The sequence below is a fragment of the Salvelinus sp. IW2-2015 genome, linkage group LG8 (assembly GCF_002910315.2).
Source record: "Salvelinus sp. IW2-2015 linkage group LG8, ASM291031v2, whole genome shotgun sequence".
Lineage (NCBI taxonomy): Eukaryota > Metazoa > Chordata > Actinopteri > Salmoniformes > Salmonidae > Salvelinus > Salvelinus sp. IW2-2015.
In genome coordinates, this window is record NC_036848.1 from 32,841,446 (window position 1) to 32,860,913 (window position 19,468).

At 41.2% G+C, this 19,468-nt stretch overlaps 1 protein-coding gene across 2 annotated transcripts in view; it reads left to right on the forward strand.

Moving 5' to 3' along the window:
* LOC111967754 (1-phosphatidylinositol 4,5-bisphosphate phosphodiesterase epsilon-1-like) overlaps positions 1-19,468 on the forward strand; it is a 98,450-nt gene that overhangs the window by 34,551 nt on the left and 44,431 nt on the right. For both annotated transcript variants that reach the window (XM_023993082.2, XM_023993083.2), the window contains exons 3-5: positions 4,323-4,584; positions 11,390-11,703; positions 19,258-19,403. In XM_023993082.2, coding sequence (XP_023848850.1) covers positions 4,323-4,584; positions 11,390-11,703; positions 19,258-19,403 — 722 coding nt within the window. The remainder of the gene's footprint in view (positions 1-4,322; positions 4,585-11,389; positions 11,704-19,257; positions 19,404-19,468) is intronic.

A 19,468-nucleotide genomic window follows, 5' to 3' on the forward strand; every position in this document is an offset into this window, starting at 1 on the left:
CTTTTACTTATTCTTGCATGTATCTGCTTCTGCAATGCAGGCCACAAAGTCACAGCAGCTTTGCAACTAGCCAATGTGGTGACTGGCTGCTTTAGCCTAATTGTGTTAGCCTGGTAGATTTCAGGCTGGTGGATGCCGGGTCATGGCTCTGGCCTGCTTTTATCAAAAACAGGAAGTTTTTGCCCTTTTTTTCAACATTGGGGCTTTCTGTTAGTCAGACATGGGTTCAAATGCTACTTGAAATACTTGAGTGTTGGATTTAGCCTGCTTGGAGTGCCAGGTGTGCACTTTTGGACTATTCTATTGGTTACATTGCAAGAGGCAAGACCAATCAAGTACAGCTAATATATCTTTTATGATTTTAAATCGTATTTGAACCTAGGTCTGGTTAAAAAGACAAGAGACTAACCAGACATGATTTATTACATATAAAGTGTCACACTGTAGCCCCTGACCATCAGAATTGTCCTTGTATTCTTGAACAGTTCAGACAACTGTATATTTATGTAAAAGCTGTGTGATGTAGTTTTCTGTGGCAATCAAATAGAGAGGCAGAAATGAGAACCAGCTAATTGACTTGCTAAGTATTAAAGAGTAGGGTTCCCCAATTACATTCAGCCGCGGGCCAATAGTATTTGACAAAAACAGAATAATTTCCAACCTTAATTACGTTAGGATACGATCACATATGCCTCCATTTATGTATGGGAATACTTTGGAATATTTTCTAAATTTAAATCACTTTCAGCTATTTCTTAGTGATTTTCTTGGACTTATGTCCAACAATTTTGCTCATACAAATTTGGGGGCCAAATAATGTCACCGGGCCTCCTATTGGGAACCCTGTTATAGAGTGTCTTCTTATCCTGGTTGATGTGGCTTTAACGAGGCAAGGATGGTGTTATTAAAGTAATGATACTGAAACATGATCTACCTGATGATTAGGACTTCTGTTATGAATATTTATTCAGCCTTGGAAGATGCATTTACCATAACTGGATGAGTCATTTCTTAATACATTCAAAACCAACATGCGTTCACAAAATTTAAAACCAAATACATTTAGACTTTTACTGAAGTAGTATTTTACTGGGTGACTTCCACTTTTACGTGAGTCATTTTCTATTAAGGTATCTTAAGTATTACAATTGGGTACTTTTTCCATCACTGGGTAGGGGAGGGTCTGCCCCTGGATTCGTAAACAGCTACTTGTGAAATTCAACGGGGGATAGTGATCTTTCCTAGAGGATAAGAGCAGTGCAAGTTTTTTTTTATGTTCATAGTTTCCAGGAGAGGAAACGGTACCTTCTTCTGGATCTTTCCCTGAGCCTTTTACATAGCCTAGTTACCTAGTTCTGTTTTAAAAAGAACATCACTCCTTTATCTGGAAAGGTATTCAGCCTCTTTTTGTATTTTACTTAGCTATCTTTTTATTTTGTTTTCAAGCATAGGTTTACAGTACAGTAATTTATCATAGTGTGTGGAGACAGCATTATCAGCATCATTATTATTGTCTACCCATTCCCCAAATACCTTGAGTCAGTGTGTGTGATCTCTGACAGTAGCGGGGTCTGTGTCGCTGCATGTCCAGCCACCGTACCCTTTCCCAACCACTGGAGTGTCAGTACTACATGTCTGTGCTATGTGTAGTCAATCAGTATTATGGTATTGGTGAAGTAAGTATGGTGGCTATCAGCCTCTCTAAACAGCATGGATTGCTGTGTTCAGTAGGCCCAAGCCAGCTCTGCTTTCCAAGATAAGAGGACGAGGCCTTGCCATAAAATATTTAGTTAGTGCTGGAAAAAGTCTAGACATCCAGTGAAGGAACTACAAACATTACCTTGTGAAGACACAGGAAGAGCGGTGGACAGGAGTTTGGGAGAGGCTCTCTGTCGCCCGGAAAGACAATATAAAATAGGCTTGTCAGTTATTGACTTTGACTAGAGTGGATGACTGCCTGCCGTTCTCTCAGATTGTCCTCATGTTCTAACCTCTATAGTAGGAGAATGACATACTCGTCTGTGCTTAGGTCTCTGGATCGGTTGGTTTACGCTGTCTGGATGGACGGCTTATTTATCTTTATGCTGAGATACTGTACCTGACTAGCTGTAGTATAGAGCAGACTGACGCTGTAATATAGACCAGGTTGTCTCTATACTGTAACCGAGAGGGTCATTCTTGAGGGTGGTCTGGTCTGCAAGGGGTGACATGGGGAACCTGTCATTTGGTACTGGAGCATACGAGACGCTGTCTCTTTTAACCCTTTAAAGAGTTAGCTGGTATGAGATCTGGCACTAGCGCGTCCAATAGTGTCTGTTCCAACTCCTGTGGAGTTAGCTGGGATGTATCTGCCTAACTGGATCATGACTGGCTATTTTATGCAGTAGAAACTTTCTTATTGCTTTTTTTTTTGGCATGAACATTTTGTGCTCGTGTGTGTGTGGACGTTGTTCAGAAAAATAAGTGGCAGTTATTGGGCGTGCGCTGTCTGTGTCCTGCACGGCTCTATCGAAACTGGTTGATATTACTACATGTGCTGTAAAAGAAAGAGTTGTTTGACACGAGGCAGAACAACATCAAGTGGACAACCCACTGCCTATAGTTTCAGTTGGTTGGTTGGTTTTCTTGCATGTATCTGCTTCTGCAATGCAGGCCACAAAGTCACAGCAGCTTTGCAACTAGCCAATGTGGTGACTGGCTGCTTTAGCCTAATTGTGTGTAGCCTGGTAGATTTCAGGCTGGTGGATGCCGGGTCATGGCTTCTGGCCTGCTTTTATCATAAAACAGGAAGTTTTTGCCCTTTTTTTTCAACATTGGGGCTTTCTGTTAGTCAGACATGGGTTCAAATGCTACTTGAAATACTTGAGTGTTGGATTTAGCCTGCTTGGAGTGCCAGGTGTGCACTTTTGGGACTATTCTATTGGTTACATTGCAAGAGGCAAGACCAATCAAGTACAGCTAATATATCTTTTATGATTTTAAATCGTATTTGAACCTAGGTCTGGTTAAAAAGGACAAGAGACTAACCAGACATGATTTATTACATATAAAGTGTCACACTGTAGCCCCTGACCATCAGAATTGTCCTTGTATTCTTGAACAGTTCAGACAACTGTATATTTATGTAAAAGCTGTGTGATGTAGTTTTCTGTGGCAATCAAATAGAGAGGCAGAAATGAGAACCAGCTAATTGACTTGCTAAGTATTAAAGAGTAGGGTTCCCCAATTACATTCAGCCGCGGGCCAATAGTATTTGACAAAAACAGAATAATTTCCAACCTTAATTACGTTAGGATACGATCACATATGCCTCCATTTATGTATGGGAATACTTTGGAAYATTTTCTAAATTCAAATCACTTTCAGCTGATTTCTTAGTGATTTTCTTAGACTTATGTCCAACAATTTTGCTCATACAAATTTGGGGGCCAAATAATGTCACCGGGCCTCCTATTGGGGAACCCTGTTATAGAGTGTCTTCTTATCCTGGTTGATGTGGCTTTAACGAGGCAAGGATGGTGTTATTRAAGTAATGATACTGAAACATGATCTACCTGATGATTTTAGGACTTCTGTTATGAATATTTATTCAGCCCATGGAAGATGTATTTACCATAACTGGATGAGTCATTTCTTAATACATTCAAAACCAACATGCGGTTCACAAAATCAAACGGTCTTGCTGTCTCTCCTAAGGAGATTTGAAAGTATTCAGTGCTGCTCTGACTTCRAAGGTCTGTGAACTGACCTAACGGAGCACAATGTTCCATTCCCTTATATCATGCTGTCTCCAGAGTTGACAACCTAAACTACAGTCTGGCAATAGTGCAGCTCCTGCTCAGGCCCTCCATTCAAACCGTTGGATCCAGTCCATCCTCTTTCATATTGTCACCATCTGAGTGTGCTGTAGATCTTGTGAAGAGCAGGGACGAAGTAGCAGGGTCCTTTTGCTCAGAGGAAGGGCTAGTAAATGGTTTTCCTGAAACCGCCTGGCAGAATAGTGCTCCAGGGTTACTAATGGCAGCTGGTTTCACAGAACTGTTTTCAGAGTGAGATGAAGTGCTCTTGGAAGAGACTGAAATGAATTGGGAAGRGGTGGCCGGCCACTAAGGTCAAGCTGTTGCTTTAGACGTTTTCCACTGATGCAAAAATTGCTTTTGGACAACATTATAAAAACATCCAGATTTTTTTTTTCACGTTTTACATAACTCTAGGTCAATTTTAAGATTGCCAGGATTAGATGTGTTAAAGTTAGTGTGTCACTTTAACACCTTGTTTATACCAAAGTCTCGATAAATACATTTCTTCTCTTCTGTCCACAGATCCACCATGTGCTGAAAGTTGACAACCTGGTCCACCCATGCAGGAAGCTCCTAGCCTTTGCCAGATGTGTGTGTCTTAGGGTGGAATGGCCTCCCTACCTCTGCCCGGCTCAGCCTAGGTACGGGTACCGGRCCAGCTCCCAGAAGACCTCGGTGTATGCCTGTCTGACCGGGGCCCTGCTGGAGGCCACCGCCGCCATCGGGGCCCGCACTGCTCTGCCCAGAGTCACTGTGTGCTCCACTGGCCACGCCATGCTCAAAGGTAAGAGGGGGTGGGTTATAAAGGACGCAGTGTGGCGCAGTGCTCTAAGGTACGGCATCTCAGTGCTAGAGGCGTCACTACAGACCCTGGTTCGATTCCAGGCTGTATCACAACCGGCCGTGATTGGGAGTCCCATAGGGCGGCACACAATTGGCCCAGCATCGTTAGGGTTTGGCCGGGGTAGGCCGTAATTGTAAATAAGAATTGGTTCTTAACTGACTTGCCTAGTTAAATAAAGGTTAAATCATGTTGAGGATGTAAGCGAATAAAAGTTACTCCAAAATAACACACTAAATTATTTAGCTTTCATTTCTTTTGGGCAATAAATCATTTGTAACAACTAAAATTAACTGCAAATGCATCCAACAAGTGTGGAGAGTCACAAGCTTGATRTAGTTGAATACTACATTTGACTACATTTATTTATACAAATCTTTAGGGGTGTCAACTGTGACCACCTCCCTTTTTGAGAAAAATAAATCAACTTGTTAAACAAAATCTATTTTTCTGGGCAATTGTATTAGTATAATATAATTTCCAATTTTTTTGGAGCATAAAATATAGCTMGCTATTTGAATATTGTATTTTATCCAGTCATTATTGCTCATTATCAAGGGTGTCAATTTCGTACCCCACTGTATATCTGAAAACCATTTTACAACCACCAATAAATCAACGGAACAATTCTTTTCTCAGTGATTTCCCTCCCCTTTGAAATGAGTCATACTGAGCTTTTAGCCTACGTGTTTAGATACTTGACTCCCTCTTTAGACGGACACAGCCTTCATATGCAAGCTGCTCACACAGAGAGGAGCATGGGTGTGAGTACGCCTTCATATGCAAACTGCTCACACAGAGAGGAGCATGGGTGAGAGGAGAGGGAGGAGTGTAGGGGCTATGTGTTTCTGTGTGTGAGTCGGGGGGTTGTGGGCTGGCTGCAGGTGTTGCTGCGCATGGATGAGAGAGCGTCACCTCGGGGAGCAGCAGAGAAACGAGAGCTGGAGAGGAGCTGCCGCCCCTGGGCTGCTTAAATGTGGACAAGTGCACATCGCCGGTGCTGTGTGAACAACCACCGAGCAACCGTAACGATAGGGCTGCTCCCACCGGCCGCGGCTCAGCCATGAAGCACTCCCACAGGATGGAACTAAATTGTGAAGACAGACGGGATTGCTTTAATGCTTTAATCTTATGGAATTAACTTTACTGTGAGTGGGTGGACTATACTGTACGGTCAGTGTGTGGAGGCTCTCTTCACTTAAGTTACCTATCTGCCTGCCCCTGCACCTATAGCCAACTCCTGTGGTTTGTCACTTGCCTGTGTGACTAGTCTCCACAGGCTGATTTCTGTCTCCAGTGCTGTCACTGMCTGTTGCTACTCCTGTCGGTCTGTCCGTAGCTAGTTTATCAGGACTGTTTTAAACAAAGTTTTCTGCAATTCTACGTATTTTTCAATGGGACGAAGTAATTTTTGCAGTTTTAAAGCTACAGTGCCTTCAGAAAGTATTCATACTCCTTATTCCACATTTTATGTTACTGCCTGAATTCAAAATTGATTAAATAGATTTTTCGCACTCATATACACAATACACCATAATGACAAAGTGAAAACATGTTTTTTTTTTTGAATGTTTGCAAATTTATTGAAAATGAAATACAGAAATATCTAACKTACCTAAGTATTCACACCCCTGAGTCAATACATGTTAGAATTATCTTTGGCAGCGGTTATAGCTGTGAGTCTTTCTGAGTAAGTCTCTTAAGCGCATTGCACACCTGGGGCTTAATGTATCAATATTGCGTAGAAACTATTCTAAAATACTACTTACGAACTGAATTTAGAATGTTCGTATGCATAGAAAACATGTGATTTTATGTAACAATCCTATAAGCACACTGGTAGAAGATAACCATTGATAAACACCAATTATTCTCAGTGCTCATGCGCGACCTTGGCTATTTGCATTTTGAAACGCCCCTAATTAACCATATATGGTCAATCATCCCTTTAAAGCCTGTGGGGAATATACAGCCCTGTACCATGAAATACAGTGTCGCAACCAAAAAAAACACTACGATTTAGTTTTCTTTTCGGAGACTGAAAAAGMGGMGCTGGTGTCAGAGATTGAGTACAACCGAAGGGTTTGGCTTCTCAGTTGTGGCTTGACCAGTAAAACTATAAACATAGCTACAAAGAAAAGACCATTAAGACGATTAGTTTGTTTAGAAATGGCAAATATACTTCAAATGAGTAGGYAACACTCGCCAAAAAAGCCATCCCTCCTCAACAGCTCCCTCCTGTAGGCATGTAGGCCAACATTACTGTTCTGCTGAATGAACGAGTTGTGCGTACCACCTTGCCACCACATTCAGCAGCGTCKTTTGCGCGTCACATAACCGATCACCTGCACATTAAGAGTGGAAGMCTTTTCTGTTCGTGTAGTTTAACTCGTTTTGCGATGGTGCTTTTATAGATGTGGGTGCCGTCTATTGCTCTGTTCATATTTCGGAACGCATTGACGGAAAAGAACCCCCTCTTGACTTCAACCTGTTGTGTGATGATGTATGGAAATTGTGATGATGTATGGAAATTGTATGTTAGCGCAAAATCAGTCAAAAATGTAACTAGGCCACTCAGGAACGTTCTTGGTAAGCAACTCCATTGTATATTTGGCCTTGTGTTTTAGGTCATTGTCCTGCTGAAAGGGGAATTTGTCTCCCAGTGTCTGTTGGAAAGCAGAATGATCCAGGTTTTCCTCTAGTATTTTGTCTGTGCTTAGCTCTATTCCGTTTMTTTTTATCCCAAAAAGAACTCCATAGTCCTTGCTGATGACAAGCATACCCATAACATGATCCAGCCACCACCATACTTGAAAATATGAAGRGATACTCAGTGATGTGTTGGATTTGCACCAAACATAACGTTTTGCATTCAGGACATAGTTCATTTCTTTGCCTCATTTTTGGCTGTTTAACTTTATATCCTTGTACAAAACATGCATTCTGTTTGTAATAGACTTCATATTCACTTTGTCATTTAGGTTAGTATTGTGGAGATACATCCTCAGTTTTCTCCTATCACAGCCATTAAACTCTGTAACTGTTTAAAGTCACCATTGGCCTCATGGTGAAATCCCTGAGTGGTTTACTTCCTCTCCAGCAACTGAGTTAGGAAGGATGCCTGTGTCTTTGTTGTGACTGGGTGTATTGATACACCATCCAAAGTGTAATTGATTTCTTCACCATGCTCAAAGGGATATTCAGTATCTGCTTTTTTTTAATTTTTTTTTTAACAATCTTCTAATAGGTGACCTTACTTTGCAAGGCATTGGAAAACCTCCCTTGTCTTTGTGGTTGAATCTGTTTGAAATTCACTGCTTGACTGAAGGAACCTTACGGATAATTGGATGTGTGGGGTACAGAAATGAGATTAGTCATTAAACACTATTGTACACAGAGTGAATCCATGAAACGTATTATTTGACTTGTTAAGCACGTTTTTACTCCTGAATGTTTACTCCTTTAGGCTTGCCATCAGAAAGGGCTTGAATGCTTATTGGTTCAAGACATTTCAGCTTTTCCTTTTTTTAATTAATTTGTAAACATTTAGAAAAAGTCCACTTTGACATTATGGGGTATTGTGTGTAGGCCAATGGAAGAAAAACGAAATATCTAATCCATTTTAAACTCAGGCTGTAACATAACAAAATGTGGRAAAAATTCAAGGGGTGTGAATACTTTCTGAAGGTACTGAAATKACCTGCAATTCTACACATTTTGCCATGACTTATGCCATGTTAATGATATCTGACTGAGAGTGACTAAGAAAATCAAGGGGGGCCCCCTGAAGGTTAGGGCATCTGGGCACATGCCCTGCGTGCTTGGTCGGTGTTTGGCCATGGTTACTACAAGTTTAGATAGCTGGCTAGACTGGTAAATTAGCCTAAAGAGTTTTTTGCTGACATTGTTAATAGAGTGACTGTCAGTGACTGACATAACAAGAGAAACTGCTGATGCACAACAACATTTCGAAATTGCACCTGTATCCTAATAATCTAACTCTCAACAGGGTCGCTATAATTTCTTAATCTGGCCCAGATTGTCATCACAGCAGCAGTGAGTAACGTCAGACTTCATGTTCAAGGTTCTGTGCTCTGCTCGGGTCAATATACTGTAAATAGCCAGGTGATTCATCATACCATGGTTCATGCTACAGTAATTGAAAGCTTCTTAGTTGGTGGCACCAACACATGGTTTGGTAGCACCCCCCAAAAAAATAGCGGCACACAATAGAAGGAAGAGTCATCTTTATAAAGTAATTCAGTGCTTTTATTGAGGGTCAATAGACTTCTTATATGGCTTTCGATAAATGCATTGTTTAATCTAACCTGTTCATGCAGGAATGCATGGTTCAAGATATTTTAATGTGTAATATAATCCATTGAATGACATTTATTTTACGTTGACAAATAGGCAGTTATTGTTATTTTATTGTTAAAATAGGGCACCAGAATTCAGATTCTTCCTTTGTTCAATAGATATGAATTTGCCTACATCTTTATGTGCACTAATATCATAGGCTAATTTATTTGGGGCTAATTCACTATCTTAGGAAGTGGAAACTTAAAACATATTAGCTAGATCGCTAATTCTAACTTAATATCCACTGAAGGTAGCCATGTTTAATCTAACAGTAGATTTTATGTCCTAATAAACTAGCCTAGGCTACTACCCAATGAGGCCTTCACTCACAATGGCCGATGCACATTTTGCACGCTCCGTATCTCAAACCTATATCACATATCTTGGTTGTAGAATAGTTGCTATAGAGCTCAATATAAAGCGTTGTGAAATATGTTTTTCAAAAAGGATGTTTGGAGTGAGGTGAGCATGTGGAATGTGCAGCTCGCATCGATGTGATCAATTAAAATGTTTACACACAGCTAAGTCAAAGGGTCGCAGTCTGGAGCCCTGGGCCCCTGTGTACTAGTGTTCATCAACAGGCTCACAGAAAGACACAAACGGACGGAGAGCAAGAGTGGGAGTGCGCTCACAGAGGACATTGGCTTCTCGGCAGGATGTAAGCTATAGCCTGGGCCAGCTAGGCAGCCTGGGGCTGTGTCCCAAATGGCACCCTATTCCCTATATAGGGCACTACATTTGGCATGAGTCATATTGGGCCTGGCCAAAAGTAGTGAACTACTAAATAGGAATAGGGTGCCATTTGGGACGCCACCCTGGTCTATTCTATATAAGGTCCCACAGTTGACAGTGTATGTCATAGCAAAAACCAAGCCATGAGGTCAAAGGAATTGTCAGTAGAGCTCCGAGACAGGATTGTGTTGAGGCACAGATCTGGGGAAGGGTACCAAAAAATKTCTGCAGCATTGACCATCCCCAAGAACACTGTGGCCTCCATTATTCTTAAATGGAAGAAGTTTGGAACCACTTCCTAGAGCTGGCCGCCCGGCCAAACTGAGCAATCGGGAGAAGGGCCTTGGTCRGGGAAGTGATCAAGAACCTGATGGTCACTCTGACAGAGCTCCATAGTTCCTCTGTCGGAGATGGTTGTCCTTCCGGAAAATTCTCCCATCTCTGGAGCACTCCACCAATAAGCCTTTATGACCTAGAGTGGCCAGACAGAAGCCACTCCTCAGTAAAAGGGACATGACAGCCCGCTTGGAGTTTGCCAAAAGGCACCTAAGGACTCTCAGACCATGAGAAACAAGATTCTTTGGTCTTATGAAACCAAGATTGAACTCTTTGGCCTGAAATACAAAGCGTCATGTCTGGAGGAAACCTGCCTCCATCCCTACGGTGAAGCATGGTGGTGGCAGCATCATGCTGTGGGGATATTTTTCAGAGACCGGGACTGGGAGACTAGTCAGGATTGATGGAAAGATGAATAGAGCAAAGTACAGAGAGATCCTTGACGAAAACCTGCTCCAGAGTGCTCAAGACCTCATACTGGGTCAAAGGTGTACCTTCCAACAGGACAACGACCCCAAGAACACAGCCACTCCTGCATTGTCTTGGCTTCGGGACAAGTCTCTGAATGTCCTTGAGTGCCCCAGCCAGARCCCGGACTTAAACCCAATCGAACATCTCTGAAGATGCCTTGAAATAGCTGTGCAGCGATGCTCAATGTCAAGTGGTCTGAACACTTTCCTAATGTGCTGTACATGCACATATTACCTCTCTTACCTTGACTAACCTGTATATAGCCTCGTTATTTTTTTATTTGATTGTACTTTTGTTTTTACTTTAGTTTATTTAGTAAATATTTTTCTTAACCCTTATTTTTCTTAACTACGTTGGTTAAGGGCTTCTAAGTAAGCATTTCACTGTAATAGTTACTGTAAATTGGACAGTGCAGTTAGCTTAAATTCTTGTTAATCTTTCTGCCCATATCAGAAGTCCTGGGATATGTTCTTGTCTGAGCTTCAATCATTGTTTGACATTCATTGGTCCAAAGGGACCTTACAGAGACAGGGAAAGTTATTCTTAAATCACAGGAACTACTATTTTTGCAAACAGATGTGTAGATCAATGGAGAATGAATCACAATTGAATCCCTTTTTAGATTGAAATTTAAGGCAGCAGAATGTGAACTGTGCAAGGGTAGACTTTCAGTAGGTACTATAAATGTGGGATGCTGAGGGCACTGAAGTTTGATGTCTGAACTACGGAGTTTAAGACATGTTTGTTATGAAAGACAGTGGTGTTCAGCTTTCCCACCATGTTTAATATTACCTTGACATTGGAGTTAACAATTTTAGTTGACTGTGTTCATCTGTCTGTCTCTCAGAGCGTCAGCTGTGCAGCACGTCGGTGTCGAGCGCCCTTCCGCCCAACGTGATGGACATCAGCAAGGAGCTGGCCGAGCTGTGCCACCTGATCCAGTTCCCCGAGGAGATTGCTCGGATCCTGACGGAGCAGGAGCGACAGCTTTACCGACGCATCTTACCCCTGGACTACCTCTGCTTCCTCACTAGGGACCTGGGCAGCCCCGACTGTAGCAAGCAGCTGCACCCCAGCCTCGAGGCCTCGCTGTCGGACCCGGCCTTGCCCACGCAGACCCAGAGAAACTCTGTGGAGGACCTGGTCACACGATTCAATGAGGTGAACTATTTTAGAGAATATGCTAATGTTACTATGCTTTGAGTGGTCAATAACAATCCTTGTCTTAAATATCTAATAGATGGGATTCAAATAATGAAGGTCTTGATGGTTAATGAAGTTGGGTCGTGTGTGTTAGTGATGGGCTAGAACAAAAGCCTGCGCATATTGTTGCTCTGTGGGACCAGGATTGGTGATCACTCTTGTATTAGATTATCAAAGTTTTCACTTGACAGTAATGTGAGGTAGAATTGACCACCTCGTGGTATAGTGTATCTTATTCTGACAGTTTTACTCATACTTGCGGTGATTACACTCATAAACGGAGCCCTTTGAGCTACCCTGTACACTGATTGACTTTGAGAATAAACAATTAAGAAAAACGTATCGGCCACATCGGAATGAGGTCAGTCCCAAGCACAGAGTACCGAGCAGAGGAGTGGAAATAATGTCATCTTTATGTTGCGTGCCTTAACATCCGCTGGTTTTCATTAAGTGAACAAAGCAGAGGGGGAACATATTTTTTTATAATTTTACTTCCCCAAATGTGCATCCTGACCATTGTTGGGCATGTGGCAGAACTAGAATCAAATGAGTGACTCTTCCGAATAGAGAACAAGTCTGACCGCCTCCACAGCATGATGACATGGACTCACTGTGTGCAGGGTTACCTGCTGTGTCCCAGTTCCCCAAACTGGAGCAGATAAACTGGGGGAAGTTATTGGACCGTTTAAGCCTGTAGTAGCTGTCTGGAGCGTTTATTTCTGACAAACACAATATGTTCCTATGGTGAGTTTGTAGTAACTCTCTGTCAACCTTGAATATGTAATAGTTCCATCATGGGACAACTGAACCCTAATAATGCAGTAGCACACACAACAAATGAAACAAGTTTGTAAGTACATTGTGTATGTTTTTGTTCACTGATCARATGTTATTGACACTCGCACCAAAAGGAATACAATATTTGTTCCTGGAATTATAATTCCATTGTTATTGTGTAGCCTGTTTGACGCCAGTATGATGCGCTATAAATCAGAGTGCCGCTCGGTTTTCAGTCCAGTCGATTTGGGTTGTCATTCTGATGCAACCCCTGTGTTATCAAAGGGACACCACATAACAGCTAGAGACTGTTTTAGATCACCACCGACTGCTCTCCCRCCATTTAATATGGACTTAGCACAACTCCCGTCCTCCCATGGATATCTAGAATATCAGCTGCTCTGCAAAGTATGTGCCTGCCTCTAATCTACTTGGCCTACCAGTGCTTTCATGTCCACCGCCAACACTGTTTAAAACGCTGAGAAATATAGCTGTAAATGTCCGTTTGGATTCAAATAAGTTGTCTCATGTACTGCAAACACTTGGAGAGGGAGAAGAGGAATGTTTTCGCTTCTCTTATCACTTTGGTACCGTCTCTCAGTGACGGTCGTTCCTGGAAACGAGGGAGGAGGAGGATGGGTGGGTGATGTCTGTCATGGGGCTGTAACTTTATTTAGTGTCTCTGAAATTCTCTCTGGGGGAAATCAAAATGCACCCCCGGTTCTCCAAACCCACAGTTTGGTACGTATTTCAGTTTTAGGTTAACGTTTCGGTACAGCCGGAAAATAAAATGCCATTGATCCAGATCTGATGCTGCGTTTAACTTTGTAGGAGGTGGGAATTTACCAGTTGTGAAGCCATAAATACCAGTTGGATGTGTTCATGTGATTTGGACTCGTGTCAACCATAAACTAAAAGTACAGCTGTCATGCTTGTAAACAAATGATAGTTCAAAAACCACAATAATAGATTGCTTTTTATAAATGTTTTGTTGCATTTAACTGTTACAAATGCTGTTATAGACGCCATTTCCTTAGTAGGTGACATCCGAGGTCACCATGTGGGAGAAGTGCTTGCTCAGGATGATAGATTTTCCAGTAGTACTTACCTGTGCAAAAAACTAAGCAGAGCCAATGGCTTTCATGCTCCTTTTTTCAAATCATCATTATTCGCATCATGCAGCCTTAAAATGTATTAAAAATCAAAACAAATAGTCCAACATTTGTATCACATCTAAAGTTACATAACGCTAAATTAAGCATAGGTGTACCTGTTTCTTTGTTAACTGCTCAACATAGAATAGCYCCATGTGTGCACTGCCTCAATCGTTTGGAGAAAATATTAGTTATATTTTATTCAGCTATTTTCAATTGTATTCTTCATACTGTAAAATAATGCCACGGAATTCTAAGACAATTTTGTTTGCTAAATGAACTAGTGTAGCCCACAGCCATATGGCATAGCCAGATCAGGGCCTGACATTAGGACAACGCAGAGTATGCTATTCTGTTCTTCTGAAATAGACTACATTTTTTCTTCATATCATGTTTCTTTAGAACTGTCTAAAATCAATAATGGATTTATTGTGATGGTGTAGGCTATATTACATGGATTTAATATACTTTTTAAAATGTAGGTGTTCCAAAGGTCTGCATCAGTGGTATCATGTCTGGAAGCCAGGAGATGCTAAATGTGTTTGTTAATTAACRGTCAATTACCKTGTGACCGGCAGTTATTTGCTTGACAATCACCAGCTGACAAAATTTCATGACCACAACAGCCCRAGGTTGGATGACTCATTCCATTGCTATACACACATGGATTTGCACAGGTGTAAGATGAACACACCCACGGCACCCTATCAKGCTGATCAGACAGTTCTGGGTAGCTGAAGACATGCTGTAAACAGTGAAAGAAACATATTTGCATGTCTACTATTCACACCCTTGCTTCACTCCAACTAGTTAGATATGCAACCATTGACTAACTATAGCAAGGGGAATATCTCTAGTCTAGCAATAGATACTGTTGTTTTGGCCGAATTGGCATCATTGATTAAGATTACCAATGGTTAGTTAGGTAGCTAGGATATATCAGTCAGCTAACCATTAACAGTAACAGCAGTTTATTAAGTCAATACACATTAAATCTTATGTAGAAATTCAGAAATCTTATTTTATCTTGGCACTGTGGCACGGTATGGGCAGTGATTTAAATAATAGAATAGAGTTAGAAGGGTGAACTCCTACTTTGAAAGGACAGGAAGTTTTGGCTGTGCACTTAAAACCCTTTATGTGAGTTCCAAATATCTCTAACGATCACCCCAACGTGAGGTAAAAAAAAAAAAAATTGGTTTGTTTTATGCATATGTCAGAATGCAATCAATGTTCCGAAATGTGATTGTTACGCAACARGACAGTTAACCCACACTGCCCTCAAACCAAGGCACACTGCCTTCCAGTTATCTATAGGCTATTTTTCAACTTGTCAATTTCTAATTATTTTCAACAAGTTTGATTTTCTAACAGTTTGATTTGATATGTGTTCCACCTCATTCATTCGCATAAGAAGTAGCCCATTTCACTGTTGCGGACAATTTATGTTTGATGCTTTACTGAGCTGGACAAACTTCTCTSTTCAACAAGAGCCCAAGCTCTTCCCCAGTGTTTCCACAGATCAAGTATGAAGACATTGCGCATCTCTCTTCAGAACAAGCCTTGTAGAAACGTTTTCCCCCTGRCACATTTTCTGGCTGGTGCCTGTATTGCCTTCATTGTTRTTTTCCTTACAAATAATAACTTTGGACAAGTGTGCGTTCCTATCAAAGTAATTGTCTTATTTTCTGTATATCGTGTTGTTTCTACTGTAGCATACTGTATGTATGGAGAAAAATGTATTTACTATTTTATTCACATGTTTTCAAGTWCTAGTGACTAMTCATGCATTCCTRTTCTTGCATAGATTTTAATGGAAGGACACAGATGTGTGTAAAATACYTTTTTGGAAAGTTGTGCTGATTGTGATGAGCTAATGCTAAGCTATTTGCCAGCTATGTGTGGCGCCATGTTTGTTGACATCATACAATGCATTTTGGTTGTCTCGTAAKCGTCAGTTTGACCAAAGATGTTATAAAAAACGAGGTGATGGGATAGTTCACTCGACTAACTTATGGTGCTTTCAAGACAACTGGGAACTCTGAAAAATACGASGTCAAATCATGAYATCAGTGATCTTCCSGTCGGAAAGTCTGAATTCTAGAAAGAGGCCCGAGACTTTTCCCATTCAGAGATCGTTTTTTCCGAGTTCCCAGTTGTCTTGAACGCACTGAAGTCGGAGATTTCCGAGTTCCCTGTTGTTTTGAACGCAGCATCAGATTGTAACTATGGTACCTCAGGGTTGCCAGCTCATACCCCCATTTCCAGGGGGTTTATTTTTATTTTGCGAATAAACTTGTTTTCCCCCCCATTTATTCATAAATCCCCCATCATAGTAATATTTCCTGCATCGTATCCCCCCACGATGCCTTCCACCATTTTTACCCCACATGGAATTGAAAACCCCCCTAAAATGGTWTCATCCCTGTTTAGCTTTCAYGYTGCGGTTAGGCTWGGCAGTAGGCTTGTATTTGGTGTGATGATCTGTGAGGTGATAACATATTTTCCTTGTGATTTGTCAAAAACGGTTAACAACTTGTCAAGTCATGTGCTCCGCTTCTTGTATACACTGTAACAAGTATATTGAAGATTTTAATATGCTGAAAAGTGGCTTAACTAAATAAATATGTTTTAGGCAATGGGCACAGCCATCTTTGACTTTGTATATTTGCGTCTTATAGTGAATGGCATTCTGGGATTAGGGAGTTTTTGCTTGTCAAACATAAACAAACATGGCTGCCATCATAAAGAATTTAGGTGCTGTTAGCTTAACTGACGCACATCTCTTTTCTAAACATTATTACATTCATCCCTTGTGCTCACCAGAGATGTGGTACATTGTAAACTAGTCTAGATGTTAGGTCGCTAACTTGTATTTTTTGTTATTTAGACTGGTTTATGGAATGAGTTTGGATGTGTTCCGTGTGATGTTTGGATGATGAAGTTTRCATTTATGTTTTACAATAAAAGATGGAATAAAGTTGTGAAGACTTATTTCCCATCAGTACAAAAACATTGTTTAGATGCTTTTCAGACAACAATGCTGTTTAGATGCGTTTGTTGCATCATATGTTCTGTTGATACATTTACATTTTACATTTAAGTCATTTAGCAGACGCTCTTATCCAGAGCGACTTACAAATTGGAAAGCTCATACATATTCATCCTGGTCCCCCCGTGGGGAATGAACCCACAACCCTGGCGTTGCAAGCGCCATGCTCTACCAACTGAGCCACACGGGACCACACTGTTCCACTGTTCCAATCACATATTTGCGATGGTACGCTGCAGGGACCTCTCAACAATGATCACAAATATGTGATCGTATGCGTCAAAGGGTTAACAAATGACAGGCATTCCACATTTAACCCCATCCTCATGTGAAAATGTTRTTTTTTTTGGTTTGATGTGCAAATACAAATAAGCCATTTTCATTTTTTTCCCATTTCTATTCAAAAACAAATAAACAAGCCATTTTCACGTTCCCGATTTGCCCCATTTTAATCAAGAAAACAAATGATCTAAACGTACACTGACCATAATCTTACCTCAGGAATCTTGACATAATTGTGTCCAGGACATAGGCTAATTATCTTGATCGCAGTAACAATAGAGACAAATCTTCTGTCAATTCTCCAGATCAACAATAATTCCAGCACTTTGGCTGTTCAATCGCATGCAGTATTACACCCGGTCTTTATCATTTGACTTTCATTAGGGCTGTGGCGGTTATGACATTTTGCAAAAATCTGCATGTCTCATGGTATTTGACCATTAATTAACATTAACACGTTTAGCATCTCCACGCCTCCATGCATACAAGCTGCTGATGTGGCCCTTTGGAACATCTACATTTTAAARGTATATTAAATCAATATACACCATCACAATAAATCCATTATTTATTTGAGTCGGGTCTAAAGAAACATGACATAAGGAAAATGTATTTCAGATGAACAGAATGAGTTGTAGGCCTATGTTATCTGGCTATACTCCATGCTGTAGGCTTATTCATTTAGCTGACAATATATGCTTTTATTTTATTGTATGATTAATGTAATTGAACTTAGCTGAATGAAATAGAAAGGATATTTTCACCATTCCGGAGCGAGTGCGCGTATGAAGTGGCTATATTGTGCTTAAAAGTGATCATTTGAAAAAGGTCCTATTTACTAGATTTAGAGTTATTTGGGAACTTTAGTTGTGAATATGATACTAGTCTTAGAAATCCAGACATATATATATATATATATATATATGCTGCATGGTGGGACAGGACTCTACCTTAAAGGCCTGATTGGTGGTGCTTTAGAGATGTTTGTCCTCCTAGAAGGTTCTCCCATCTCCACAGAGGAACTCTGGCGCTCTATCAGAGTGACCATCGGGTTCTTGGTCACCTCCCTGACCAAGGCCCTTCTCCCCTGATTGCCCAGTTTTGAATTATATTGAATGTACCCATGTTCCCCATTGATGTCCTATACTTATTCACTTAAAAAAGGTAAATTATTATGAATTGTATTGTAACAGCTCCAAACAGATGCTCACTGGTACCCTAGTTTATAGAAAGACCCATAAATGTGTCAACATATTTGAGGTGTTGGCAGCTGCATAGGCTATTCTTGATGAGCGTGGCGACATACTGTTTGCATTTTATCCAGAACTTTCTGTCCATCAGTTGTAATCTACTGGGAAGCCCAAGTTTTGATTTTTAAACCCCCCACCACTCGCCGTCGTAGGCCTACAGAACTAGTTTCTGGCTGCGCCTCACAACAGGACAGTTTGAAATGCGCCAATTAAGGTTTACATTTTGATGACGAGGTGCACGTGAGCTCTAGTTTAACGGAATAGCCTGCCATGTTTATTTACCCTAGGCATAGGACTGCAATGCAGACCTAGTGTTTTTATGTTGGAAATATATTTTTATTGTAAACCGAGGTCCCTGTACAGAATGGTACAAATACATGTACCATTACACCCCTAATCAGGGGCCTGCCTGTGGAACTGTTTATCTAACCATCATTGTTTCGGGGGAGGGGGGGGGTTAGCTACAACATGACAGCTGGCAAATATTTGCTCCAACTTATGTCCAGGCCACGGTTTCTGCCAGCACTTGGATAAAGCCGATATAGCTTTTGCCTTAGGCCTACTATTGTGTTGGATTTATGTGCCAGTGAAACAAACGAGACCTGGTGCAATCAGGAGTTTCATGACTTGTTGTGGAGCCAACTACCAGCATCTTTTTGTATTCGGTTGGAGATGGTGACAGCGAAACCTGGGTTGAATTTAGGCTTATTTCCATTTCAATRAGTTCACCTTGGTTCATCATAAATCGTGCTGATGTAGATGCTGTGTTGAACATTAACCTGCACAGTGAGAAACACTAGTCCTCGTCCTTGGTCTTTCACTCTAGGGGTATGTCCAAAATGGCGGCACATTCCCTATATTGTGCACTACTTTAGACTAGAGCCTTATGGACCCTATAAAAGTAGTGTACTATGTAAGGACTTGAAGTGCAGCCTGGCTTTTACAGAGGTGAGCTTGTGGGGTCCATGTTCTAACTGAGATTTGCTGCATCTAATAGGTGAGCTTGTGGGTGACCTGGTTGATCCTGACTGCGGGTACCATGGAGAAGAAGAGAGAGGTGTTCTCCTACCTGGTCCATGTAGCCAAGTGCTGCTGGAACATGGGAAACTACAACGCTGTCATGGAGTTCCTGGCTGGACTACGGTATTTTTGACTGACTACACTATAGTACAAATACCTTTTATTACACATCTCACTTAGTCTTCCTA